Source organism: Rhinoderma darwinii, chromosome 1, assembly GCF_050947455.1.
Source record: "Rhinoderma darwinii isolate aRhiDar2 chromosome 1, aRhiDar2.hap1, whole genome shotgun sequence".
NCBI lineage: Eukaryota > Metazoa > Chordata > Amphibia > Anura > Rhinodermatidae > Rhinoderma > Rhinoderma darwinii.
In genome coordinates this window covers 392,045,792-392,072,999 of record NC_134687.1, presented here as the reverse complement: position 1 = coordinate 392,072,999, position 27,208 = coordinate 392,045,792, and the positions used below count along the sequence as shown (strand labels likewise).

Genomic DNA, 27,208 nt, shown 5'->3' with positions numbered 1-27,208 from the left:
AATGGGTTGGACCCCACGTTTTGGTGGCAGTAGGTACCAAGGTAATAATGGGGGGTTAGTGTTAGCCTTTTCACCAGCTAACACTGACACCCGCTTAGTAATGGACGATGTGAATCAGACAGTGGTCATTTGTAAGTGGGCAGTAATAAACTTAAAAAAATATATTTTATTAAAATATTTTTTTTAAAAACAACACAACCCTAGTTAACCATTTTATTGAAAAGAAAAAAAAATCTGCCATCATCGATGCAAACATAAAGTAGACATATGGGAAATGTTAACTAGTAACTATTTTGTGTGGTATTACTATCTGTTTTACAAGTAGATACGTTTAAATTTAGAAAAATGCTAATTTTTGCTAATTTTTTCTAAATTGTGGTGTTTTTCAGAAATAAATACCAAAATTATCGACAAAATTTTTTCACTAACATAAAGTACAACATGTCACGAGAAAACAATCTTAGAATCGCTTGGATAGGTAAAAGCATTCCAACGTTATTACCACATAAAGTAACACATGTCAGATTTGAAAAAATCGGCTGGGTCCTGAAGGCCAAAACAGGCTGGGTCCTGAAGGGGTTAACAATACTGAAGTGTTTAGACAGTGAATAGACATTCCACGGAATGTCTATTCACAATCTCTGCACTTTGTTACTCTGTCTGTGGTAGCTACAGCAGAGGACGCGTAATCTCGCGAGATTACGCAGTAAATGACAGGTTACAACGAGATCACGCTTCCTCTGCTGTAACTACCACAGAAACAGTAACGAAGTCACGCAGGACCCGCTGTCACTGAACCAGTCAGGTCCACGGGACTGACGGATTCAGTGAATAACGCTAGATACAGCTGCTCTGTATAGAGAATACAGAGCAGCTGTATCTAAAAAAAAGTTACAATTATTTTTAATAAAAAGTATTTGTAAAGTTACACCCAACACAGACACACCTTTTTATTAAAAAAAACCATCTGCCTTGCAAAATGTACATAGCCTTTAACCCCTTAGTGACCACCAATACGCCTTTTCACGTTGGTCACTAAGGGGCCTTAGGCTAGGATGACGCCTTTTCACGTGAGCCTAGTCTAAGTCCTGCACGGGTCTCCCATGCAGGCTGGAGCCGGGGCTCAGCCGTCTGGTGACAGCTGGGCTCCTGCTCCAACACCCGCGATCAAAGTTTACGTCGATCGCGGCCGTTTAACCTGTTAAGTGCCGCGGTCAATAGCGACCGCGACATTTAACTTGTTTACAGAGGGAGTGAGATCCCTCTGTCACCCATGGGCGGTCCGCAAATGCAATCGCGGGTCTCCGATGGGGTGTCATGGCAGCCGGGGGCTTGATAAAAGCCCCCAGGTCTGCCCTGGACATATGGCTGTTAGGAAGCGCCGGAGGCACGTCCTAATAGATTGCCTGTCAGATTTACACTGAGGCAATAATGCTCTGGTATACGAAGTATACCAAAGCATTATAGAAGCGATCTGAAGATCGCACAGTAAAGTCCCCAAGTGGGACTAATAAAATAAGTCATAAATGTGAAAAAGATTAATAAAAATGACAGTAAAAAAAGTGATTTTATTTAGTAAAAGTGTAAAAAATAAATAAAAGTACACATATATGGTATCGCCGCGACCGTAATGACTCAATTAATAAAGTTAATATGTAATTTAAACCGCAAGGTGAACACAGTAAAAAAAAAAAAAAGGCAAAAAAACAACGCCGAAAGTGCAATTTTTTTCCATCGCCCCCCAAAAAAAGTCATAACAAAAATGAATCAATAAGTCCCATGCACCCCAAAACAGTACCAATCAAAACTACGTCTCATCCCGCAAAAAACAAGCCCAAAAATCACTACATTGATGGAAAAATGAAAAAGTTACGGCTCTTGGAAAGTGTTTTTATTGTGCAAGTCGTAAAACATAAAAAAACCTCTACATATGTGGTATCGCCGTAATCGTATCGACCCATAGAATAAAGGTAACATGTTATTTACGCCGCACAGTGAACGGCGTCAATTTAAAAACCCATAAAACAATGGTGGAATTTCATATATTTTTTTTTTTAATCCTCCCAAAAAAAGTTAATAAAAAAATTATATCTACCCAAAAATTGTGCTATTAAAAAGTATAACTAATCCCGCAAAAAACAACTCCTCATACAGCTATGTAGACGAAAAAATAACAAAAGTTATAGCTCTTTGAATGCGACTATAGAAAAACGAATAAAATAGCTTGGTCATTAGGGCCTAAAATGGGCTGGTCACTAAAGGGTTAATGTAACACCTGGCTGCGCAATAAAAACGTGAATAAAAACACCATGAAAAACACATCAAAACGTTGTGTTTGAAATCAACGTTAGGAAAATAATGCTGCAATTTTCCTGTAATTCATAGACAAGCTGGTCTCGGTTTGGAGCCCTAACCTAGATACTATGTATCGGGGATAAATTCTGTGTCGGTAATGGGGGGGGGGGGTTATAAATCCTTTGTGTAACATAGAATTTGCAAATTCCAAGAATCCGGATGAAAAAGGTTATATTGTAATGAGTGCAGGGGGGCCCTGATCTTTGAACTGTATGGGGCCCAACATTTTATCATGGCAGCCGCGTCCCCAACACTCAATGTGTTAGAACAGGCTCAATATTCGTATAACGTAAGGAAATGCATTAATTGAAGGGGTTTCTGTGTTGATAAATATTGTGCATAAAATATAGACCGTAGACTTACATTACTGATTCTTGGCAATTCCACCACTGATGGTTTCTAGGCTACCCTGATGCTTCTTTATTTATTATCTGGGGTCACGTCTGTCGCCAATAACAATGTCACATCACACTGTAGTGATGTGACATTGTTATGGGCAATACACTATGACACCAGTTCTACAAAAAAAAAAGCATCAAAGGGTGTGTGTGTGTGTGTATGTGTGTGTGTGTGTGTGTTGTGAGACTGAGTGCTGTGTGTGATATGCAGGGGCATAGCTGGGAGGGGACTGCAGGGGCTTCAGAGACTAGGCTGCCTGTACACAGTCGGGACAAGCATTTAGTCCAAAACAGCTTGTTTTTCAGTGCACCCTTAACCCCTTTAGGACACAGCCTGTTTTGGCCTTGTGGACACAGATTATTTTTTCAAATCTGACATGTGTCACTTTATGTGGTAATAACTACGGAAAGCTTTTACCTATCCAAGCGATTCTGAGATTGTTTTCTCGTGACATATTGTACTTTGGCCTGATTTACACGAGCGTAATATACGCGCGTGCTTTTCACGCGTGTCGTACGCACCTATATTAGTCTATGGGGCAGTACGTGAATTTTGCGCAGCGCGAGTGCGTTGCGTAAAACTCACGACATGTCCTTTCTTTGTGCGCTGTTTGCGCATCACGCACCCATTGAAAACCACGCATGCCGCACGGAAGCACTTCCGTGCGAACTGCGTGATTCGCGCAACAGCTGTCAAACTCTGAATGTAAACAGAAAAGCACCACGTGCTTTTCTGTTTACAAACATCCAAACGGAGTGTCATAATGATGGCGGCTGCGCGAAAATCACGCAGCCGCGCATCATACACTGATGACACACGCAGCTGTTAAGTGCCTTTTGCGCACACAAAACGGCGCGTTTTTTGCGTGCGCAAAATGCACACGCTTGTGTAAATCAGGCCTTATGTTAGTGAAAATATTTTGCCGATAAATTAAATATTTTTCTAAATTTCTAAAGCATTTTTCTAAATTTAAATGCATCTATTGTAAAACAGATAGTAATACCACACAAAATAGTTACTAGTTACAATTTCCCATATGTCTACTTTATATTTGCATCGTTTTTTTTCACATTCTTTTATTTTTCTAGGACGTTACAAGACTTAGAACTTTAGCAGCAATTTCTCATATTTTCAAGAAAATTTCAATAGGCCATTTTTTCAGGGACCAGTTCAGTTCTGAAGTGGCTTTGAGGGCCTTATATATTAGAAAGTCCCCATAAATCACCCCATTTTGAAAACTGAACCCCTCAAGGTATTCAAAACCACATTCAGAAAGTATTTTAACCCCTTAGGCGTTTCACAGGAATTAAGGCAAAGTAGAAGTGAAATTTACAAATTAATTTGTTAATAAAAAAAAATCTGTACCACATAAGGTTTTACCAGAGAAATGCAACTCAATATTTATTGCCCAGATTCTGCAGTTTTTAGAAATATCCCACATGTGGCCGTGTGTCCTAATGGACTGAAACACCGGCCTCAGAAGCAAAGCAGCCCCTAGTGGATTTTGGGGCCTCCTTTTTTTAGGAATATATTTTAGGCACCATGTCAGGTTTGAAGAGGTCTTGTGGTACCTAAACAGTCGAAACCCCCCAAAAGTGACCCCCATCTTGGAAACTACACCCCTCAAGGCATTTTCTAGGGGTATAGTTAGCATTTTGACCCCACAGTTTTTTTTGCAGAATTTAGTGGAATTAGTCTGTGAAGATGAAAAACACCTTTTTTTCTGTGGAAACATAGCATTTTTTCACTTTTACAAGGAATAAAGGAGAAAAAGCACCCCAACATTTGTAAATCAATTTCTCCCGATTACGGCAATACCCCATATGTGGTCATAAACTGATGTTTGGACCCACAGCAGGGCTCAGGAGGGAAGGAGCGCCTTTTGGATTTGGAGCGCAGATTTTTCTGGATTGGTTTTCAGTGCCATGTCGGGTTTGCAACGCCCCAGAGGGACCAAAACAGTAGAAACCCCCCAAAAGTGACCCCATTTTGGAAACTACACCCCTCAAGGAATTTTTCTAGGGGTATAGTGAGCATTCTGACCCCACAGGATCTTTTTTAGAGCTAAGGTGACCAAGAAACAGCGATTTAAATTCTTTATTTCTTACAGCGTTCACCATGCCCAATAAATTACGTTTTACGTTATTCTGCGGGTCGGTACGATTACAGCGGTACCATATGTGTATAGTTTTTTTTAAGCTTTCCAGCGTTTTCACAATAAAATTACGTTTCTATAAAATAATTTATTTTCTGAGACACCATATTCTGAGACGTAACTTTTTTATTTTTTCGTCAAAAAAGCTGTGGGAAGTCTTGTTTTTTGCGGGACAGGTTGTAATTTTTATTGGTACTATTTTGGGGTAAACGCGACTTTTTGATCACTTTTTATTCTATATCTTGGGAGGGGTGGTGACCAAAATAATAGCAATGCTGACATAGTTTTACGTTTATTTTGTTTGCGGCGTTCACCGTGCGGAAAAATGAACATTATAGTTTCATAGTTTAGGTCGTTACGAACACAGTGATACCAAATATGTGTACTTTTTTTAACGTTTTCATTTTTTCCCTATAATAAATGACTTATTATAGGAAAACAAAAACTTTTATTTTTACATTTTTATAAAATATTTTTATTAACTTTATTTTTACACTTTATTTTTTTGACCTGCAGCTCTGATCGCTGCTAGAATACATTACACTACCCGCATGTAACGGGTTAATTGCCGAAATCATGCTGGGACCACTATTATTCAACTTATTTATTAATGATATAGAGGATGGGATTAATAGCACTATTTCTATTTTTGCAGATGACACCAAGCTATGTAATATAGTTCAGTCTATGGAAGATGTTCATGAATTACAGGCAGATTTAAACAAACTAAGTGTTTGGGCGTCCACTTGGCAGATGAAGTTTAATGTAGATAAATGTAAAGTTATGCATCTGGGTACCAACAACCTGCATGCATCATATGTCCTAGGGGGCGCTACACTGGCGGATTCACTTGTTGAGAAGGATCTGGGTGTACTTGTAAATCATAAACTAAATAACAGCATGCAGTGTCAATCAGCTGCTTCAAAGGCCAGCAGGATATTGTCGTGTATTAAAAGAGGCATGGACTCGCGGGACAGGGATGTAATATTACCACTTTACAAAGCATTAGTGAGGCCTCATCTAGAATATGCAGTTCAGTTCTGGGCTCCAGTTCATAGAAAGGATGCCCTGGAGTTGGAAAAAATACAAAGAAGAGCAACAAAGCTAATTAGGGGCATGGAGAATTTAAGTTATGAGGAAAGATTGAAAGAATTAAACCTATTTAGCCTTGAAAAAAGACGACTAAGGGGGGACATGATTAACTTATATAAATATATTAATGGCACATACAAAAAATATGGTGAAATCCTGTTCCTTGTAAAACCCACTCAAAAAACAAGGGGGCACTCCCTCCGTCTGGAGAAAAAAAGGTTCAAGCTGCAGAGGCGACAAGGCTTTTTTACAGTGAGAACTGTGAATCTATGGAATAGCCTACCGCAGGAGCTGGTCACAGCAGGGACAGTAGATGGCTTTAAAAAAGGGTTAGATAATTTCCTAGAACAAAAAAATATTAGCTCCTATGTGTAGAAATTTTTCCTTCCCTTTTCCCTTCCCTTGTTTGAACTTGATGGACATGTGTCTCTTTTCAGCCGTACTAACTATGTAACTATGATGAGCCGCTGATCGGCAACACTGGAGTGTCAGCTATCGGGGACAACTGATCTCCCAGTTCCCGATGCACACCTTATCGCCGACAGTGTGCATCGGGAACGACACAGTGACTTCCTTTCACTTTGACAGGAAGCTTATCAGGACCAGCCGAAGGTTGGTCCTGATGGGTTTCCGTCCATGGCAGACCCGGATGCCATTGTTTGGCTTCCGTTTGCCATACTATCAGCAAACACCGCGATTTCGGACCGGGGTCTGCCGATATGCTAGAAACTCCTAAAACCGATCGCCGAATTTAAGGGGTTAGTTCGCCAAAATCAGCGGCAAAGGACCGCTGGCCGGGAAGAGTGGAGTGTCAGCTGTCGGCGACAGCTGACCTCCCGGTTCCCCGATGCACACTGTCGCCGACAGTGTGCACCGGAAAAAACTCAGTAACTGTACGTCGTCGTGCGGGAAGTAACCTCCCGCAACGACGTACAGTTACTTACTCGTGCGGATAGGGGTTAAGGCCCTATTTATACAACAGTTTTTAACGACCGTGTAACTGCCATTTTTTATAACGGCTGTCACACGGCTGCATTCAAATTTGTTAACCCCAATTGGGCTATTCACATGGCCTGAAGTCCCCAAGCAGAGAATCAGCTAGAGCTCTGCTCGGGGACTTGAGCACTGCTCCTGACGTCACTATCCATAACTGTGCAGTGACGTCATGAGTTTCCCATCACTACAGCGCTGGACCCAGGAAAGGGAAGTATAATAATTGTTTTTCTTTTTAATGTGTTACTGATTATTTATTGACCAGTTCGCTGGTTGGACTACTTCGATGACAGAATTTTTTTTATTAACAATAAAATGGTTAACGAGGGTTGTGTTGGTGTTTTTTTATTTCAATAAATATATTTTTCTTAATGTGTTTTTTAACTTTATTACTACTGCCTTAGTAATGGCCGCTGTTTGATTACAATCCAGTACCCGACCATCTGTAGTGATTATTAGGCTGGCAAAGCATAAAAACAGTGGGCCTTTCCCACCCTGGTGGTAATGCTAGCCTGCTGCTGCTATGATGTCTCTGGCTGGTTATAAAAAATGGGGGGGGGCAACGTCACTTTATTATTTTTTTTAACCCCTTCAGGACTGAGCCTGTTTTGGCCTTCAGGACGAAGCCGATTTTTCAAATCTGACATGTGTCACTTTATGTGGTAATAACTCCGAATGATTTTACCTATCCAAGTGATTCTGAGATTGTTTTCTCGTGACATATTGTACTTTGTTAGGGAAAAAATTTGGTCGATAAATTCAATATTTATTTGTAAAAAACACTAAGATTTAGAGATAATTAGCAAACATTTGCATTTTTCTAAATTTAAATGTATCTACTTGTAAAACAGATAGTAATACCACACAAAATACTTACTAGTTAACATTTCCCACATGTCTACTTTATGTTTGCATCGTTTTTTGAACATTCTTTTATTTTTCTAGGACGTTACAAGGCTTAGAACTTTAGCAGCGATTTCTCATATTTTCAAGAAAATTTCAAAAGCCTATTTTTACAAGGACCAGTTCAGTTCTGAAGTAACTTTGAGGGCCTTATATATTAGAAAATCCCCATAAATTACCCTATTTTGAAAACTGAACCCCTCAAAGTATTCAAAACAGCATTCAGAACGTGTTTTAACCCTTAAGGCGTTTCACAGGAATTAAAGCAAAGTAGAGGTGAAATGTACAAAATTTCTTTATTTTTTTGAAAATTCATTTGTAATACATTTTTTTCTGTACCACAGAAGGTTTTACCCAAGAAATGCAACTCAATATTTATTGCCCAGATTCTGCAGATTTTAGAAATATCCCACATGTGGTCCTAGTGCAGTAATGGACAGAAACACAGGCCTCAGAAGCAAAGGAGCACCTAGTGGATTTTGGGGCCTCCTTTTTTTAGAATATATTTTAGTCACCATGTTAGGTTTGAATAGGTCTTGTGGTAACAAAACAGTAAAGACTCCCCAAAAGTGACCCCATTTTGGAAACTACACCCCTCAAGGAATTTATCTATGGGTATAGTTAGCATTTTGAACCCACAGTTTTTTTGCTAAATTTATTTGAATTTGTATGTGAAGATGAAAATCTACTTTTTTTTCTGAAAAAATACATTTTTAATTTTTACAAGGAAGAAAGTAGAAAAAACACCCCAACATTTGTAAAGCAATTTCTTCCGATAATAGCAATACCCCATATGTGGTAATAAACTGCTGTTTGGACCCACAGCAGGGCTCAGAAGGGAAGGAGCGCCATTTGGATTTCTGATTTTGCTGGAATAGTTTTCAGTGCCGTTTACAATGCACTGGAGGAACCAAAATAGTGGAAACCCCCCAAAAGTGACCCCATTTTGGAAACTACACCCCTCAAGGAATTTTTTTAGGGGTAAAGTTAGCATTTTTGTTTTGCTGAATTCATTGCAATTAGTCTGTAAAGGTAAAAATCTACTTTTTTGCCGAAAAAACGTAGACATTCTTAATTTTTACAAGGAATAAAGGAGAAAAAGCACCCCCAACATTTGTAAAACAATTTCTCCCAATTACGTAAATACGCCAAATGTGGTAATAAAGTGCTGTTTGGACCCACAGCGGGGCTTAGAAGGCAAGGAGCGCTATTTGGCTTTTGGAGCTCAAATTTAGCTAGAATAGTTTTTGGGTGTCATGTTGAATTTGCAAAGCCCCCGAGGGGCCAAAATAGTGGACGCCCCCCAAAAGTAACCCCATTTGGAAAACAAAACCACTTAAGGAATCTATCTAGGGGTATAGTGAGCATTTAGACCCCACACGTCTTTTGCAGAATTTATTAGAATTAGGCCGTGAAAATTTATATCAACATTATTTCCACTAAAATATAGAATTTTTTCAATTTCACGAAGGATAAAGGAGAAAAAGCCGCCCAACATTTGTAAAGCAATTTCTCCGTAGTACGGCTATACCCCACATGTGGTCATAAATGCTTTTTCATTAGAAAGTAATTAACCCTTTCTGGACTGATCCATGTTTTGCTTTTTCTTTTTAATTTTTCCCTCCCCGCTTTCCGAGAGCCATAACTTTTTTATTATTCCGTCAATAGAGCGGTGTGAGGGCTTATTTTTTGCGGGACGAGCTGTAGTTTTTATTGGTACATACAACTTTTTTAGCACTTTTTATTACATTTTTTGGTAGAGCCAAGGTGACCAAAAAACAGCGGATTTGCCGTTTTAAATTCTTTATTTATTTCTCACGGCGTTCACCGTGCGAGTTAAATAATGGTATATTGTAATAGTTTGGCCTTTTATGGACGCAGCGATACCAATTTTGTGTATCTTTTTACATTACTTTAGAGAAAAAAATGAGAAAAGGTTGTTTTTTTGGACTTTAAATATTTATTTAATTTTTTCCACTAATAATAACGATTTACTTTTGTTTTTCCAAATTTTATTAATCCCCATAGGAGACTTGAACCAGCGATCGTTAGATCACTGGTAGAATACACTGCAATACTAATGTATTGCAGTATATTGTCATTTTTACATGCTCCTGTAACAGCGCGATCGCTGTTTCGGTCAGTTAGTCCAGGGTGTCAGCTGTAATACACAGCTGACACCCGCAGCGCATGGCACAGGCTCATTGAGTGAGACGCTCCATACATCACCCCCCCATACCACGACATGCTATTAAGTCATGGTGCGCGAAATGTTTCATGCGCAGCGGATGGTGAAAATTAAAATTTTCGACTGATGTGCCATTTTAGTGCACTATATGTTGTGCCAAGTTTGTGCCACAAATACCACAAATAAAATATTAACCGGGTTCTCCCGGGTATGGCGATGCCATATCAGTGGACGTAAACGGCTGTTTGGGCACGCTGTAGGGCTCAGAAGGGAGGGAGCGGCTTTTGGAGCACAGATTTAGCTTGGTAGTAGCTCTGGCGTTTTGCTGGTATTTCAGTTTATAATGTGGGGGTACATGTAGGCTGGGCAAAGTACATCAGGGGCATAATAAGAGGGTATAATAATAGGGTAAATAAATAATAATCTGCAGATATGTGGCCAGTGTCGCATTGATAAATGGCGCCCGATCTTATCCCCTTTTGGAACACTGCACATTTTGCATCGCTATATTCTGGGAGCCAGAACTTTTTTATTTTTTCACCACCGGAGCCGTGTGAGGGCTTATTCTTTGCGGGACAATCTGTCGTTTTCATTGGTACCATTTTGGGGTACATGCGATTTTTTTTTTATCACTTTTTATTCCATTTTTCGTCAAGCAAGGTGACCAAAAACCATCAATTCTGACAATGTTTTTTGTTTATTTTTTACGGCTTTCACCCTGGGCTATAAATGACCATTATACTTTATTCTGCGGGTCGATACAATTACGGCGATACCATATGTATATCGTTATTTTTACATTTTGCAGCGTTTGCGCAATAAAAGAACTTATTTATAAAATAAACTATTTTTTGTGTCACCATATTCTGAGAGCCATAACTTTTTTATTTTTCAGTCAAAAAAGCTGTGTAAGGGCTTGTTTTTTGCGGGACGGGATGTAGTTTGTATTGGTACCATTTTGGCGTACATGCGACTTTTTGATCACTTTTTATTGTATATTTTGGGAGGGGTGGTGACCAAAAAATAGTGATTCTGGCATTGTTTTTCGTTTATTTTATTTGCGGTTTTCACCGTGCGGGAAAAATAATATTATAGTTGGGCTTGTTACGAACGCGGTGATAACAAATGTGTACTTTTTTTTTACGTGTTCCTTTTTTTCCTATAATAAAAGACTTATTATAGGAAAAAAAGCTGTTATTGTTTATGTCACTTCTAACTTTTATTTTTACACTTTTTAAAAAAAATATTTTTATTCTTTTTTTTTACTTTCTTTACTTGTCCCACTAGGGGACACTTAGACTTGCAGTTCTGATCACTGCTGGAATACATTACACTACCTACGTAGTGTAATGCATTCCAACTGTCATTGTGACGTGACAGTCACACTGACAGGAAGCCTATGACGACCACCCTCCGGCTGGTCATCATAGGCTTCGGTACATGGCAGCCCGGATACCATTGTCTGGCGTCCGGTTGCCATGGGTACCATCGCCAGCCCCCGTGATTTCACGTGGGGGCTGCCGATCTCCGCTAAACTCCTTAGATGTGGCGATCGGAATCCACCGCCGGATCAAAGGGGTTAACTGCCGAAATCAGCGGCGATGGGCCGCTGATCGGCAACAGGGAATGCAGGGCAGATACCCTGCACAATTAACCGCCGCTGCGGTGTAGCACCGCGCGGAGGTTAACTGTCAATGCACTGACTAACTGCACGTCGAGGTGCGCAAAGTTACTGCTCACCTCGACGTGCATTAACGGGAAGGTGCGGGAAGGGGTTAAACAAATAATCAGAAAGAAACGACGTGGAGTCCCCCACACCATTTTTCATAACCAGCCAGATACAACATAGCAGCAGGAGGCTAGAATTACCAGGGTGAGAGAGGCCCACCGTTTTTGGGCTTTCCCAGCCTAATTATACCAGCATGCGGCCACCCCAGTACCCGAAAATCCCTACAGATGGTCGGGTACTGGATCGTACCCCGCTCTTCCCGGTACCCCTGGTGGCGATGGGTACCGGGGTAATAATGGGGGGGTTAGTGTTAGCCTTTTCACCAGCTGACACTATGCCCCTCCTTAATAATGGACGCCGCCAATCAGACAGCAGCCATTACTAAGGCAGTAATAATATAGTTAAAAAAAACAGACGAATTTTATTGTAATAAAAAACCCGTTCACAACCCTCGTTAACCATTTTATTGAGAATTAAAAAAACGCAGTGAGTGAACTATTCCTTGAATTTGAAGTAGTCCAACAACCGAACATGTATAAAAAAAAAAAACACAAAAAACTAAATAATTAGTAACACACAAAAAAGTAAAGCAATTATTATACATACCTTTTCTGGGTCCTACGTTTTTTCCATAATTTCGGAAGTTATAGGGGGCATCAGAACTAAAAGTGACCCAGCTTTCACCTACACTCTCCCCCCTCATTTAATTTCTGCCTCCTTCTATGCCCCTCTTCCCTCCACCCACAGAGCCTCTGCCACCATCTGTCCTCCCTACCACAAATAACGGTTCAAAATCCTCTTCAGTGTCCCCTGCACACCATGAGATCCCCCCTTCCACTTTTTGTTGCACTATTTTTTTACCTGCAGTAGAAGCTTCTAAGGCTTCTTTTACACCATGTTATTTCTATCAATTTACTGTATGTGGCGAGAAAGCTCCTAACGCTTATGATAAATGGATCCATAGACCCCCATGCACCCAATCGAGACTAAAAAAAGCTTCTTATTTTGCTGTGTGGAATAGCTTTGAAGGCTGCGCTATTCCATGCATATAAATGTGCTTTTTTTTTTTTTTTTTTTAACATGGGCGCCTATGGAGGACGGATAGCAGACACATTAATCTGTTTAATGCATCACCTGGTAGCTTTATCAGCACATACATTATAATAATAGAAATACTGTTGTGTGAAAGCCGCCTAAGAGTGTCTAAGGGCTTATTTACACGAACGCGATATACGTCTGTGCAACGCGCGTGATTTTCACGCGTGTCGTACGGACCTATGTTAGTTTATAGGGCCGTGCAGACAGTCCATGATTTTTGCGCAACGTGAGTCCGTTGCGTAAAACTCACGACATGTCCTATATTTGTGCGTTGTTTGCGCACCACGCACCCATTGAAGTCAATGGGTGCGTGAAACTCATGCATGCCACACGGAAGCACTTCCGTGGGACGAGCGTGCTTTTCTGTTTACAAACATCCAAACGGAGTGTCATAACGATGGCGGCTGCGCGAAAATGACGCAGCCGCGCATCATACGGGGCTGACACACGGAGCTGTTAAGTGCCTTTGCGCACACAAAACGCCGCGTTTTTTGCGTGCGCAAAACGCACACGCTCGTGTGAATCCCCCCTAATGCAGATGTGAACACAGCCCAGTGCTGACAATAATAATAGGGCCGCATTATTACATCCATCACCAATGTGGCTACAGCGAACGGTTTGCTGACTCCGCCTACTTGTGCTGGCCCCACCCACAACATGGGGCCACTTTAAGCTTCCAATCCGCCCCTGTAGGGGTTTTAAAATGGAGGAGAAAAAGACAATGCCTTCAGATTTATTTTAGAATATCTCATTTCCTTTCTAGTTGTATCTACTAGCGTATCTACACAGATAATCTCCTAGACCAGCTATGTGGTAATGATTTTGAAGGGGTATTTACATTTCATACATTAACCCCTTCCCTCTTTAGCCACTTTTGACCTTCCTGACCGAGCCTCATTTTTCAAATCTGACATGTGTCACTTTATGTGGTAACAACTCCGGAATGCTTTCACCTATCCAATCGATTCTGAGATTGTTTTCTCGTGACACATTGGACTTTAAGTTACTGGCAAAATTTGCTCGATATGTTCAGTATTTAATTGTGAAAAACACCAAAATTTAGCGAAAAATTGCAAAAATTAGCATTTTTCTCAATTTAAATGTATCTGCTTGTAAGACCGGCAGTTATAACACACAAAATTTTTGCTAATTAACATCCCCCATATGTCTACTTTAGATTGGCATCATTTTTTGAACATCCTTTTATTTTTCTATGACGTTACAAGGCTTAGAACTTTAGCAGCAATTTCTCACATTTTCAAGAAAATTTCAAAAGGCCATTTTTACAGGGGCGAGTTCAGTTCTGAAGTGGCTTTGAGGTCCTTATATATTAGAAACCCCCAAAAAGTCACCCCATTTTAAAAACTTCACCCCTCAAAGTATTCAAAACAGCATTTAGAAAATGTCTTAACCCTTTACACATGTCACAGGAATTAAAGCAAAGTAAAATTTACAAATTTCATATTTTTTTGCAGAAATAAATTTTTAGTACAATTTTTTTTATAACACAGAAGGTTTTACCAGAGAAATGCAACTCAATATTTGTTGCCCAGTTTCTGCAGTTTTAGGAAATATCCCACATGTGGCCGTAGCGTGCTACTGGAATGAAGCACCGGCCTCAGAAGCAAAGGAACACCTAGTGGATTTTGGGGCCTTATTTTTGTTAGAATAAATTTTAGGCACCATGTCAGGTTTGAAGGGCTCTTGCGGTGCCAAAACAGTCAAAATCCCCCAAAAGTGACCCCATCTGGGAAACTACACACCTCAAGGAAATTATATAGGGGTACAGTGAGCATTTTGACCACACAGGTTTTTTACAGAAATTATTGGAAGTAGGCCGTGAAAATTAAAATCAACATTTCTTCAAAGAAAATGTAGGTTTAGCGATTTTTTTTCTCATTTCCACAAGGACTAAAGGAGAAAAAGCACAGTAAAATTTGTAAAGCAATTTCTCCCGAGTAAAACAATACCCCAAATGTGGTAATAAGCGGTTGTTTGGAGACACGGCAGGGCTGAGAAGAGAAAGAGCGCTATTTGGCTTTTGGAGCTCAAGTTTAGCAGGAATGGTTTGCGGAGGCCATGTCACATTTACAAAGCCCCTGAGTGGACAAAACAGTGGAAACCCCCCACAAGTGACCCCATTTTGGAAACTACACCCATTGAGGAAATTATCTAGGGGTATAGTGAGTGTTTTGACCCCACAGGTTTTTTTCATAAATTATTGGAAGTAGGCCCTGAAAATAAAAATCAACATTTTTTCAAAGAAAATGTAGGTTTAGCTTATTTTTACTCATTTCCACAAGGACTGAAGGAGAAAAAGCACCACAAAATTTGTAATGCAATTTCTCCCGAGTAAAACAATGCCCCACATGTGGTAATAAACGGCTGTTTGGAGACACGGCTTGGCTTAGAAGGGAAAGAGCACTATTTGGCTTTTGGAGATCACATTGAGCAGGAATGGTTTGCGGCGGCCATGTAACATTTGCAAAGCCCCTGAGGGGAAAAAACAATGAAAACGCCCAAAAAGTGACACCATTTAGGAAACTACACCTCTTGAGGAATTCATCTAGGGGCGTAGTGAGCATTTTGACCCCACAGATGTTTCATAGAATTTATTAGAATTGGGCAGTGAAAATAAAAACAATCCTTTTTCTTCAATAAGACGTAGCTTTAGCGCAATTTTTTTCATTTTCGCAACAAATAAAGGAAAAAAAAGAACCCAACATTTGTAAAGCAATTTCTACCGAGTACGGCAATACCCCATATGTGGTCATAAACTGCTGTTTGGGCACACGGCAGGGCTCAGAAGGGAAGGACCGCCATTTGGAGTGCAGATGTTGCTGGATTTGTTTCTGGGCGCCTGTGGGCCCAAAACAGTGGAAACCCCCCAGAAGTGACCCAATTTTGGAAACTACACCGCTCAATGCATTTACCTAGGGGTGTAGTGAGCATGTTAACGCTGCAGGTGTATTGTAGAAATTAGTGTGAACTCGATGTTGCAGAGTGAAAATGGGATTTTTTCCACAGATATGTGGACAATATGTGGTGCCCGGCTTGTGCCACCATAACAAGACAGCTCTCTAATTATTATGCTGGGTTTCCTGGTTTTAGAAACACCCTACATGTGGCCCTAATCTCTAGCCTGGACAGTCGACCAGGCTCAGGAGTGAAAGCATACCATGTAAAATTGAGGCCTAATTTGGCGATTTACAAAGTATTGGTTCACAACTGCAGAGGCTCAGATGTGAAATAATAAAAATAAACCCCTGGGAAGTGACCCCATTATGGAAACTGCACCCCTCAAGGCATTTATTAAGGGGTGTAGTGAGCATTTTCACCCCACAGGTCTTTTCCATAAATGAATGCGCTGTGGATGGTGCAAATTAAAATGTTATATTTTTCCCTAGATATGCCATTCAGTGGCAAATATGTCGTGCCCAGCTTATGCCACTGGAGACACACACCCCAAAAATTGCTAAAAGGGTTCTCCCGGGTATGACGGTGCCATATATGTGGAAGGAAACTGCTGTTTGGGCACGCTGTAGGGTTCAGATGGGAGGAAATGCCATTTGGCTTTTGGAGCGTGGATTTTGCTTGGTAGTAGTTTTGTTTGGAGTCTTACTGGTGTTTCCGTTTATAATGTAGGGCATATGTAAGCCGGGCGGAGTATATAAGGGGCATAGTCAGGTGGTATAATAATGGGGTAAAAAAAAACAATAAAATAATCCATAGATGTGTGTTACGCTGTGAAGCAATCCTTTCCGCACAGGCCGGTGTCGCACTGATATATGGCGTCCTTTATTATCCCCCTTTTGATCCACACTCCGCGCCTTTGTAGTTTGGGGAATTTTGCTAGGAAGGTTTGTCCAGGTATAATACGGGCACCGTCGCTTCCAGCGGATATGTTTGGGCCCTCCCTTTCCTGGTTCCCTAATTTTAGGTCCTTGATAAATCGCCTCTTCAAACAGAAGAAATGTTCCCCTCGGGCACAACTGCATATTTTTTTATTTCCTGACTTATTGGAGCCATAACTAATTTTATTTTTCATAGACGTAGCGGTATGAGGGCTGGTTTGTTGCGGGACGAGCTGTAGTTATTATTGGTACCATTTTGGGGTACATGCAACTTTTTGATCACCTTTTATCCTATTTTTTGGGATGCCAGGTAAACAAAAAAACGCAATTCTGGCACAGCTTTTTTTGTTTTTTTTATACAGCGTTCACCACGCATTATAAACTACATGTTAACTTTATTCTGCGGGTCAGTACGATTCCGGCGATGCCTAATTTATAGCACTTTTTTGATGTTTTACAACTTTTTGCACAATAAAATTACTTTTGTAAAAAGAATGTATTTTTTCTGTCGCCAAGTTGTGAGAACCATAACTTTTTAATTTTTTTGTCGACGGAGGTGTATGAGGGCTTGTTTTTTGCGGGACGAGCTATAGTTTTTATAGGTACCATTTTTGGATACGTGCGACTTTTTGATCACTTTTTATTCTAACATTTGTAGGGCAAAGTGACTAAAAAACAAACTCTGGTAACGTTTTTTACGTTTTTTTTACGCTGTTCACCGCGTGCAATAAATAATATCATATTTTGATACCTCAGGTCGTTACGGTCGCGGCGATACCAAATACATATGGTTTATTATTATTTTTCAATAATAAAGGACTTGATAAGAGTAAAAGGGGGATTGTGTTTTATTTGATTACTTGAAACTTTTATGGTTTTCAAACTTTTATTATTTGCACTTTTATTTACACTTTTTCTCAAGTCCCACTAGGGGACTTGAAGTTCCAACGGTCAGATTTTTTTTTTTCTAATACATTGCACTACCTATGTAGTGCAATGTATTAGATCTGTCAGTCATTCACTGACAGCAAGCCGATTCGGCTTCGCCTCCCGGCGGGGCCTAAATCGGCTTCCGTAATGGCAGAGCAGGAGACCATTGTGTCTCCTGTTGCCATAACAGCAGTCGCCAGTCCTGATTGCCCGTCAGGGCTGGCGATCTGCTAGTAACCGCTACGATGCAGCAATCGCTTTCGATTGCTGCATCGAAGGGGTTAATGGCAGGGATCGGAGCTAGCTCCGGTTCCTGCCGTTACAGGTGGATGTCAGCTGTACAGTACAGCTGACTTCCACCGCTGATGACGCCGGATCTTGCCGGCAGCTACGGAAGCCGATCAGGCTCCGCCGCCGGGCGGATCTTGACCGGCTTCGGTGCTAGGCAGACCGTGAGGCCAGTATTAGGCCTCCGGTTGCCATTGCAGCCACCGGAACCCCGGCAATTTCATTACTGGGGTTCCGATGAGCTGCAACCACCTTAAGTGCAGCGATCGCGTTTGAGCGCTGCACTTAAGGGGTTAATGGCGGGGATCGAAGCTAATTTCGGTCCCCGCCGTTACAGCCGGATGTCAGCTGTAAGATACAGCTGAGATCCGGTGATGATGGCACCGGCTCAGCTTCTGAGCCGGTCCCAAACATTCGGCGTACATGTACGGCAAGATGCAGGAAGTCAATGCTTTCCATGACGTACATGTACGGCAAATGTCGGGAAGGGGTTAATGCAAGGGTGTTCGGCTGTTTTTGTAGCACCCATGGAAAAGCATTCGAAAGAGCCACGCACACGTGCAGCCAGCTTTGAATTCACTCTCTGCCTGGATGCGATGGCCATACAGAGGTCTGTGAATGGATCCTATACCTCTCAGTGAACTGATGCCAATAATATTTGCAGATAATCAACTTTACTTAAAATGTCAGAACAAACTGCCCACAAAGTTAGTTTACGTCTTTTAGTTTACCATAGCATGATAAGGCGCTACCTTATTTTAACACTTTGTATTAACATAAATGTGCAGGCACATTTGTTTTTGCAGAAAACAACCAACACCATACCTCCCAACTTTCAAGTATTGCTAAGAGGGACAACCAAATTTCTTCCCTGTTAAGCCTTTAACCCTGCCCAATCCCAGCCCATACACACCCAGTTCAGCCCACACAGTCATGCTCCCATAGTGTCTCCCCACAGTATAAAGCCAAATAGCTGCCCCATACAGTTTAATGCCCCCATACAGTATAATGCCCACCCAGATGCCCCAATACAGTATAATGCTCCCAATACAGTATAATGCCCCCATACAGTACAATGCCCCCGTACAGTACAATGCCCTTTTAGCAGGTGCCCCCATACAGTAAATTGCCCCCTTAGCAGGTGCCCATATACAGTATAATGCCCCCTTACCAGGTGCCCCCATATAGTATAATGCCACCTTGGCAGGTGCCCACATACTGTATAATGCCCCCTTAGCAGGTGCCCCCATACAGTATCATATAGTATAATGCCACCTTGGCAGGTGCCCCCATGAAGTGTAATGCCACCTTGGCAGGTGACACCAGTCTAATGCCCCATAGTGATGTATAAAAAAAATAAATCATAAATTAATACCCACCTAGCCCCGTTCCTATGACAAGTGGAGGAGAATCCTCTGCTCCTCCATCCTGTGCTATGAGTGGTTCGGTGCAGACAGGCGCGATGGCATCACTGAATCGTGCCTGTCTATTCCAAGCGGCTCACGGCCGCTTCACACAGTGAATGCTGAAGCAGGGAGCTGAATGTTTCCTGCTTCAGCATTGGATTCAACTGTATTTGCATCTTGAGGATGCAGATACGGTCGAATCTGGGACATACCACTGGACGCCTGAGACAGCGGGACACCGACCGGAATCTGGGTTGGGAGGTATGCAACACTTAGGTCTGGGCAATTAGTCGAAAACCAACGTCATCTTTACATTTCGGGTTTTTTCGGTTCGGTTATTACATGCAGCCCAGCCTCTGCCGTCAGTAACTCTATGCTATCCAATTAGAATCACCGATATGTGTTTAACATATCAGTGATTCTGATTGGATAGCATATAGTTACTGACGTTTGGGATAGCTAATGGCAGAGAAGGCTCAATGTCATGGCATCAACGCTACTCCCCCAGAACGCCTAAGGTATGGCTGCCTGGAGTGCAGGGATAATCAGTTACAGCAAGTTCAGGCTGGCTGCTGAGGCACAAGAATACCCACCAAATCGGCCGGTGGTCCCTGCCTGAGCCAATAGTGGTCCCCCATCACCCCACACGAGCAGCGCACGGCAGTGTTGTCGCTGCACTATTTACAGCTAGTCCACTTTGCTTTGGCCAGCCGTCGCCGCTCATCCCCCCGGACTGTCCCCATACTTTCTGCTTTGTTCCATCAGCTCCCTCTCTGCTGCCGTCACCGCTCACCCCCCCCCCCCCCCAGGACGGGCCCCATACTTTCTGCTTTGTCTGCAAAACAAAGCAATGGGGACTGTCCAGGAGGGGGGAGGTGAGCGGCGGCCACATCAGAGAGGAAGCTTATGGAACATAGCAGATAGTATGGGGACTGTCCGGGGGGGATGAGCGGCAACCGAAGCAGAGAGGCGGCTGACATTGCACACCGAGCACAGCCTGACCATCTCTGGCGACATACAGTATGTGAAACAGGCCTGTAATTCCTCTCTTATAAATTGCTACTCTTCAGTGTTTGTGTACTTTTCTTGATGCTGAAAAGGAGCTGGGTAGAAGGACCTCGAAGATTAAGAACACACTAGTCAGGAGGAACCTGACTGAGATGCCTCGGCCAAGTGTTAGTGCAATGGTATACTACTGTATATAATACATACCCCCTGAGCCTGCCTGCTGTATAATATATATGCTGTATGTATACCCCCTGGCTCTAAACCTTCTGTATACTAGTAGTATACAGCAGACTCTGGGGGTATATTATATACTAGTAGTATACAGCAGGCTCCAGGGATAAATATTAATTAAATGGCGTAGCATGAAAAAAAGGGGTGTGGTCTAAATAATCATTCAATAATTGTAAATCGAGGTTACATGTTCAATTAATCCCGATTTTGATTTAGGTCATAATTGCCCAGCCCTAGCAAGACTTATACTTTATATTTAACATTCACAGAGCAACACATTTTCAAGAAAAAGGATGTATGAGAAATATGAATGCAAGGCTTACGAGACTGTAAATGTGATTGGAGTCACTTCTGCTGTTAAATGTTATAAATTACGGTGATAACTGCAGACAATTCTAAATACACATGATCCTACTAACTATAGAACACACACGACATGTAAAATAAACATTGCACACATTTGATAAAACAAGTGTATAAAACCCCCCGTACACGCCGTAGATTATTTTGCAGAAATTTCTGCGACGGAAAATCCGTTCCATTCATCTGAATGGGGTTGTTTCTGCAGCAAGCACAAAATCTGAGGCGTGTGCTGGGGGGCCTAAAAATAACATGGCAGCACCAACCTTTTCTCATCCATATTTAATGGTATAATGCTACAAAAATGGCGACTGTCCAAAGATGTGCATGGACTTTGCTTTACTTCTGTCCAACTTCCAACTGCAATAGTAAAAGTAGAGGCTGGCATAGGCATTGTCACATAGTAGAACCAGCTACAGATTCCTGCATATAAACAAAAAATAATAACTTATAAAGTTAAAATCTGAAAAATAACACTGATAAAGTGTACTTCCATTTATACATTTTTACCAAATAATCATTTGCTCCTGTCAATCTGAATAATATTCCCTAATACTTCAATTACCGTTAATATACTAATTCTTTTTTTTTTTTTGCCTGTTGTCTCCATTGATTCACAGCAATTCGCAGTATTTATAATGTTCAGACTGCTTGTCGGTAAGGACTTTCCGCATTCAGTCCTTTGACATACTGGAGACGGTATTTGTACTGCTAGAATTAAGAGGGTAGGGGCATCTGCTCCATGCATGCTCCTGATGCCTACGTACAGTATATATAACTGCAACATGCTCTATCTACAGTGTTCTGGAGAAGCAGGTAAGATAGAGAATGCATGTAGTGGGCTAGACATAGAAATACTTAAATGTTCTCTGCTCCATTGATTTCCAAATACAGGAACGTATATTTCTTTGTCTCTCCTCAGCGGTGCTCAGCAGATCTCATATCGATAGCTCAACTGAGGAGAGCAGTGGTTCCCAATCGGGGTGCCGTGAGAACTGTCCAGGAGAGCCATGACACGACACTCCGCTCATCCACTGCCATAAAAAAAATAAGAAAATGCTTTTGCTTGTAGCACACGTGAATTACTACACACGCACGTCTGCTACAGGTACCGCCCACCACTTCCCGCCAGAAGATCCTGACGAGAGGAGAGAGTCATTAACGCTGTGAGGCATTAACCATGAGAGGAGCCGTTAACCCCTTCCCGCCGCAGCCCTTTTTCAGATTTTCATTTTCGTTTTTTCCTCCCCACATTCCAGAAGTCATAACGTCTTTATTTTGATATAGTACTATGAGGGCTTGATTTTTGCGGGACAAGTTGTAGTTTTTCGTAGCACCATTTATTGTGCCATATAATGTACTAGGAAACGGGAAAAAAATTATTTGTGGGGTAGAAAATGAAAAGATACAGCGATTCCTCCATGGTTTTTTGCGCGCCGTTCTTACGGAATTCACTGTGCAATTAAAACATGTTAACTTTATGCTCTGGGTCAATACGATTACGCCGATACCAAATATATATAGTTATTTCTATATTTTACTACTTTTACAAGTAAAAACCTAAGTGTAAAAAGAAAAAATTATTTTGTGTCGCCAAATTCCGAGAGCCTCAACTTTTTTATTTTTGTGGTACTCAAGTGGTATGAGGGCTTATTTTTTGCGGGATAAGCTGTAGTTTTTAATAATACAATTTTGGTGTAAATGCGACGGTTTGATCACTTTTTATTTCATTTTTTGTGGGAGATTAGGTTCCCAAAAAATAGAGATTCTGGCGGTTACATTTTTTTTTTCTACAGCATTCACCGTGCGGGTTAAATAATGATATATTGTAATAGTTCAGACTTTTACGGACGCGGCGATACCAATTATGTTTATTTATTTTTTTACTATGCTCTAGGGGGAAAATGGGAAACAGGGTTTTTTTTGAACTTTTAATATTTTTTTTTTTTTTTTACACAACTCATTTTTTTATTAGTCCCCCTAGGGGGCTTCAACCAGCGATCGTTAGATCGCTTGCACAATATACTGCAATACTAATGTATTGCAGTATATAGTGATTCTGACAGGCAACTATTAAGCCCTGCCGGAGGCAATAGGTGTATAAAGATGGCGGACCTGGGGGCCTTCATTAGGCCCCCAGGCAGCCGTAGCAACCAACGCCCCCCCCCCCCCGCGATTGCGTTGCGGGGGGCGCCATGAGCTGTTAGAGGGGGTCGCCCCCTCTTTCTAACGATTTAAATGCTGCTGTCTCTGTTGACCGTGGCATTTGACAAGTTAAACTAGCGGGATCGCGCTCGAGCGCGATGCCGCTAGTTACTCGGAGGTGTCGGCTGTAACAAACAGCCGACACCGGTATCGTATGAAGCGGGTTCACTCCGTGAGCCCGCTCCATACTTCCCCTACCAGACTTTGGCGTATGGATACGTCAAATGTGGGGAAGGGGTTAACAATGCGGTCCTAGGCAGCGGAGACGATCACTTTACGGGGGGGGGGGGGGGCTGATGGTCTTCAAATGGCTTCCGCCTCTAACCTTCAACGGCTTAAAGAGCAAAAATACTGCTAAAAAAATAAAATAAAAAATAAAGCGTGGTACAACGCTGTAGGCAGATTTTTTTTCTGCCTTACAAAAAACGCAGTGTGAACATACCAGAAGCGCTTAGTGCTGGTTTTAAACCGTTTGAATTTTTTTAAAATTTTTTTGGTAGGGGTGCCCTGAGGAAATTTTTTTTCCCTGGGGTGCCTCGAGCCTGAATGGTTGGGAAATTCTGGAGAAGAGACAGGCAGCTGCTCCTGAGAGCGCTGATTGGCTGAGCAGCCAAGAGCGTTTACGAGATAATGCGCTTAAGGAACTGCAAAATGTGTACAGTTCCCTTAGTATACAACAAAATCAAGAAGCTCCCGCCCATTCAGCCTCATGGTGTGGATCCATTGATACGGAGGAAAACAATGGATATTTCAACAGGAAAAAGGTAAGAAGTACAATATGGGAATCGGTTTTAATTATTATCTCATTGGGGATGTAATTGTATAACTTTTATTTTTAAAGAGGATCTGTCACCAGATTATAAGTGCCCTATCTCCTACATAATCTGATCGGTGCTGTAATGTAGATAACAGCAGTGGTTTTTATTTTGAAAAACTATCATTTTTGAGCAAGTTATTAGCAATTTTAGATTCATTTCTTAAAGACCAACTGGGCGTGTTTTTTACTTTTGGCCAAGTGGGCGTTGTACAGAGAAGTGTATGACGGTGACCAATCAGCGTTATACACTTCTCATTGTTCCAGCCTGGCTTCTTTCACTGCACAATCACACTGTGCTGTGGATCATGCTGGGCTGGAACAATGAGAAGTGTATGATGCTGATTGGTCAGCGTCATACACTTCTTTGTAATACGCCCACTTGGTTAAAAGTTAAAATACGCCCACTTGGGCATCAAGAAACGAATTTGCATAAATGTAATAAAGGTCATAACTTGCTGAGAAAAGATCGTTTCTCAAAATAAAAAACACTGCTGTTAACTACATTCCAGCGCCGATCAAGTGATGTAGGAGATAGGGCATTTTTAATCTGGTGACAGAGCCTCTTTAAGGTGAAATAAAAATAGAAAACCCCTAAAATCACCCATTTTAAAAATGACACCCCTCTAATCATCTACATGTCTGATAAATGAATGTGATCAACTTAAACCCTTCAAGGTATTCATCTAGGGATATAATGGAAATGTTGAGCGGACTGCGCTATTGATTCCGTCAGAAAACCGGATACCTGCCGGAATGGTGACGAACGGAAACCATTAGCAGTGTTTCCGTCACCATTGATATCAATGGTGACTGAATCGGAAGCTGTGGTTTCACTTTCACTTTCTGTTGCGGGGTTCATCCAACGGAAACCTCTGACGGAACACCGGAACGGAAAGCGAACGGTGATGTGAACAGGCCCTTAGCCTTATTCGGATTTAAAAACAGATCAGAGTAACGGATTGTACAACGAAAGTGTGAACTTAGACGGATATATAAATATATATATATTATAAATATACATTCATATATTTATTTCGTGTATACATTGTTTTTTATTATAAACTCCATAGGGGTTTCACAAAGTCCCTGATATAGGGAAGTCACTGGCCAGTGACTGACAGGGGTCACAGGAAGGAGAAATGTGGCACAAGGGGCTGGTATGGGGCACAGGAGGGTGGCAATGAGGATGGAACAGGAACGAGGCAATTTAAAAATATAGGGGTAATTATAGCTTGAGAAAGGTTCTGTGGTGAACCGAAACGTCGCTCACTTGAGGTGAATAAATTAGCCGTGTTTCATCTTCATTGAAGTCCTGGTGCCGTTCTTTTTCCTTTGTCCTATGGTCATATATATATATATATATATATATATATATATATATATATATATATATATATATATATATATAAAAATCTCCGATCTCTTAATTTAAACAATCAACAGATGAGAAACGGAGAGGTTTGTATAACCAGTCCTCCCCACATTACTGTGATAGGACAGTCTGCATTGATGGACCAACCACAGAGATTGCCGGCCAAGAACCAATGTGATTGGACCAGTTTTTCTTGTTTTTAAGATGTCTCTGACAGTTAGTCACTAAAAGGTCATCGCAACGCTCGGAGTGGTGGCAGATAAACCGCACCATGTATGTGGGGATACGGTAACTAACCACCGAAGTACATGTACATGGAGAAGTGGGAAGGGGTTTTAGAGGATCTGTCACTAGTTTATTAATGCCCTATCTTTTAACTTATCTAATAGGCGATATGATGCTGATAACTGCAAATCATAAACATGTTTTTTTTTCTAAAAATTACACTGTAAAGTTCTGAGCATTTTTCTAAATATGCTAATTTGGTATACTTGCTAAATCGGAGGTTACACTTTCTTTTCACTTTGGGCGGTGTAATGTTTTCTGTATGACTCAGTCCAATCAGTCATACAGTTCTCTTCTTCCCAGTCCAGCAACACAGTGTGATCATATAGTATACAGCTTCCATTCCCGACTGTGTGAAACAGCCGGGGATATCACCAGTTGAAAACAACTAGAGCCACTGTTCTAGATGGTCCACAGCTGGAGATAGGACTATTTGAAGTGATTCCCCTTCCCTCCAGCCTCAGTCTCTCACACTGTGTGAAGCAGCTTCATGCTGATAGGACAGCGTCAGAGGCTGTGAGGTAGCTCCACCTCAGGAGAATCGCTGCTGTTGACACCACTTGTCAAGTATAGACTCATTTGCACATTTAGAAAAAAGTTCATAACTTTTAAAATAATAAACGTTTTGGGACACATTTTCACTAGCATTATCAGTGTGGCGGTGCCTATTCGATTAGCTAGAAGATTGGGCATTACTAATCTAGTGACAGATCCTCTTTAATGAACTGGCATAAAGAGCAGATTCATTATGGAGGCACAAGTGTTTTACAAAGTAGTGGATACTATAGATTCCTGTACCAATTATCATGAGCAAATCTAAGTAAAAAATAATGCATAATACCTGCCCTATGTTCCTAGACAACCGGAACCTCAGAATTATTTTTATTTGTTTTATACACAAAAATGAAAGCAGATAAGCTATTTTGAGGTGGATCTCTATAGTACAAGCTTTAGATACTTTATCTGATTCGCACTCAAAGTATAGTATTTATTGTATTGTAGCTACAATACTAATAAAAATCGAAAGGCCCTTTTACACCGGCCGATCAATGAGACATCGTTGATCGGTGCTCGCTTGCTCCGGTCACACAGAGCTCGTCCCCATACATCATCATGTCGGGAGTGCGTCTCGATGTTTACACAGGGAGTTGAGCTGCCGACAACGATAATATTTAGCTTTTTTAAAACTATACGACCAGCAGATGATCGAGCGTTTGCTCGTTCATCTGCTGACCGTTCTCCTGTTTACACAGGGCAATAATCGGCAACGAGCGTTCTATTAACACTCGTCTGCCCGATAATCGCCCAGTGTAAAACCCCCTTTAGGAGGTATACTTCAATCTCCACCAAGGACACATACACAAGAACAATAATAGCTAATGCTACAACAAAGTACATGTGCAATGTTTTGCTTTTCCTTTTTAGTGTAATAAGACTTTTGACTGCTAAAGTCACTAACGTCAATCCATTTATACATCATTACAGCACCAGATCCACATTTTGCATTCAGTGTAGGAGCTTAGTTAGTTGATACTATCGT

The 27,208-nt window shown here is 41.3% G+C and overlaps 1 protein-coding gene across 1 annotated transcript in view; it reads right to left on the bottom strand.

The window, feature by feature from the left end:
* The window catches only part of AOPEP (aminopeptidase O (putative)), a 546,765-nt gene that overhangs the window by 477,542 nt on the left and 42,015 nt on the right, over nucleotides 1-27,208 (bottom strand). Inside the window, exon 4 of the mRNA XM_075828817.1 lies at nucleotides 21,256-21,412. Within this exon, the coding sequence (XP_075684932.1) occupies nucleotides 21,256-21,412 (157 nt within the window). The remainder of the gene's footprint in view (nucleotides 1-21,255; nucleotides 21,413-27,208) is intronic.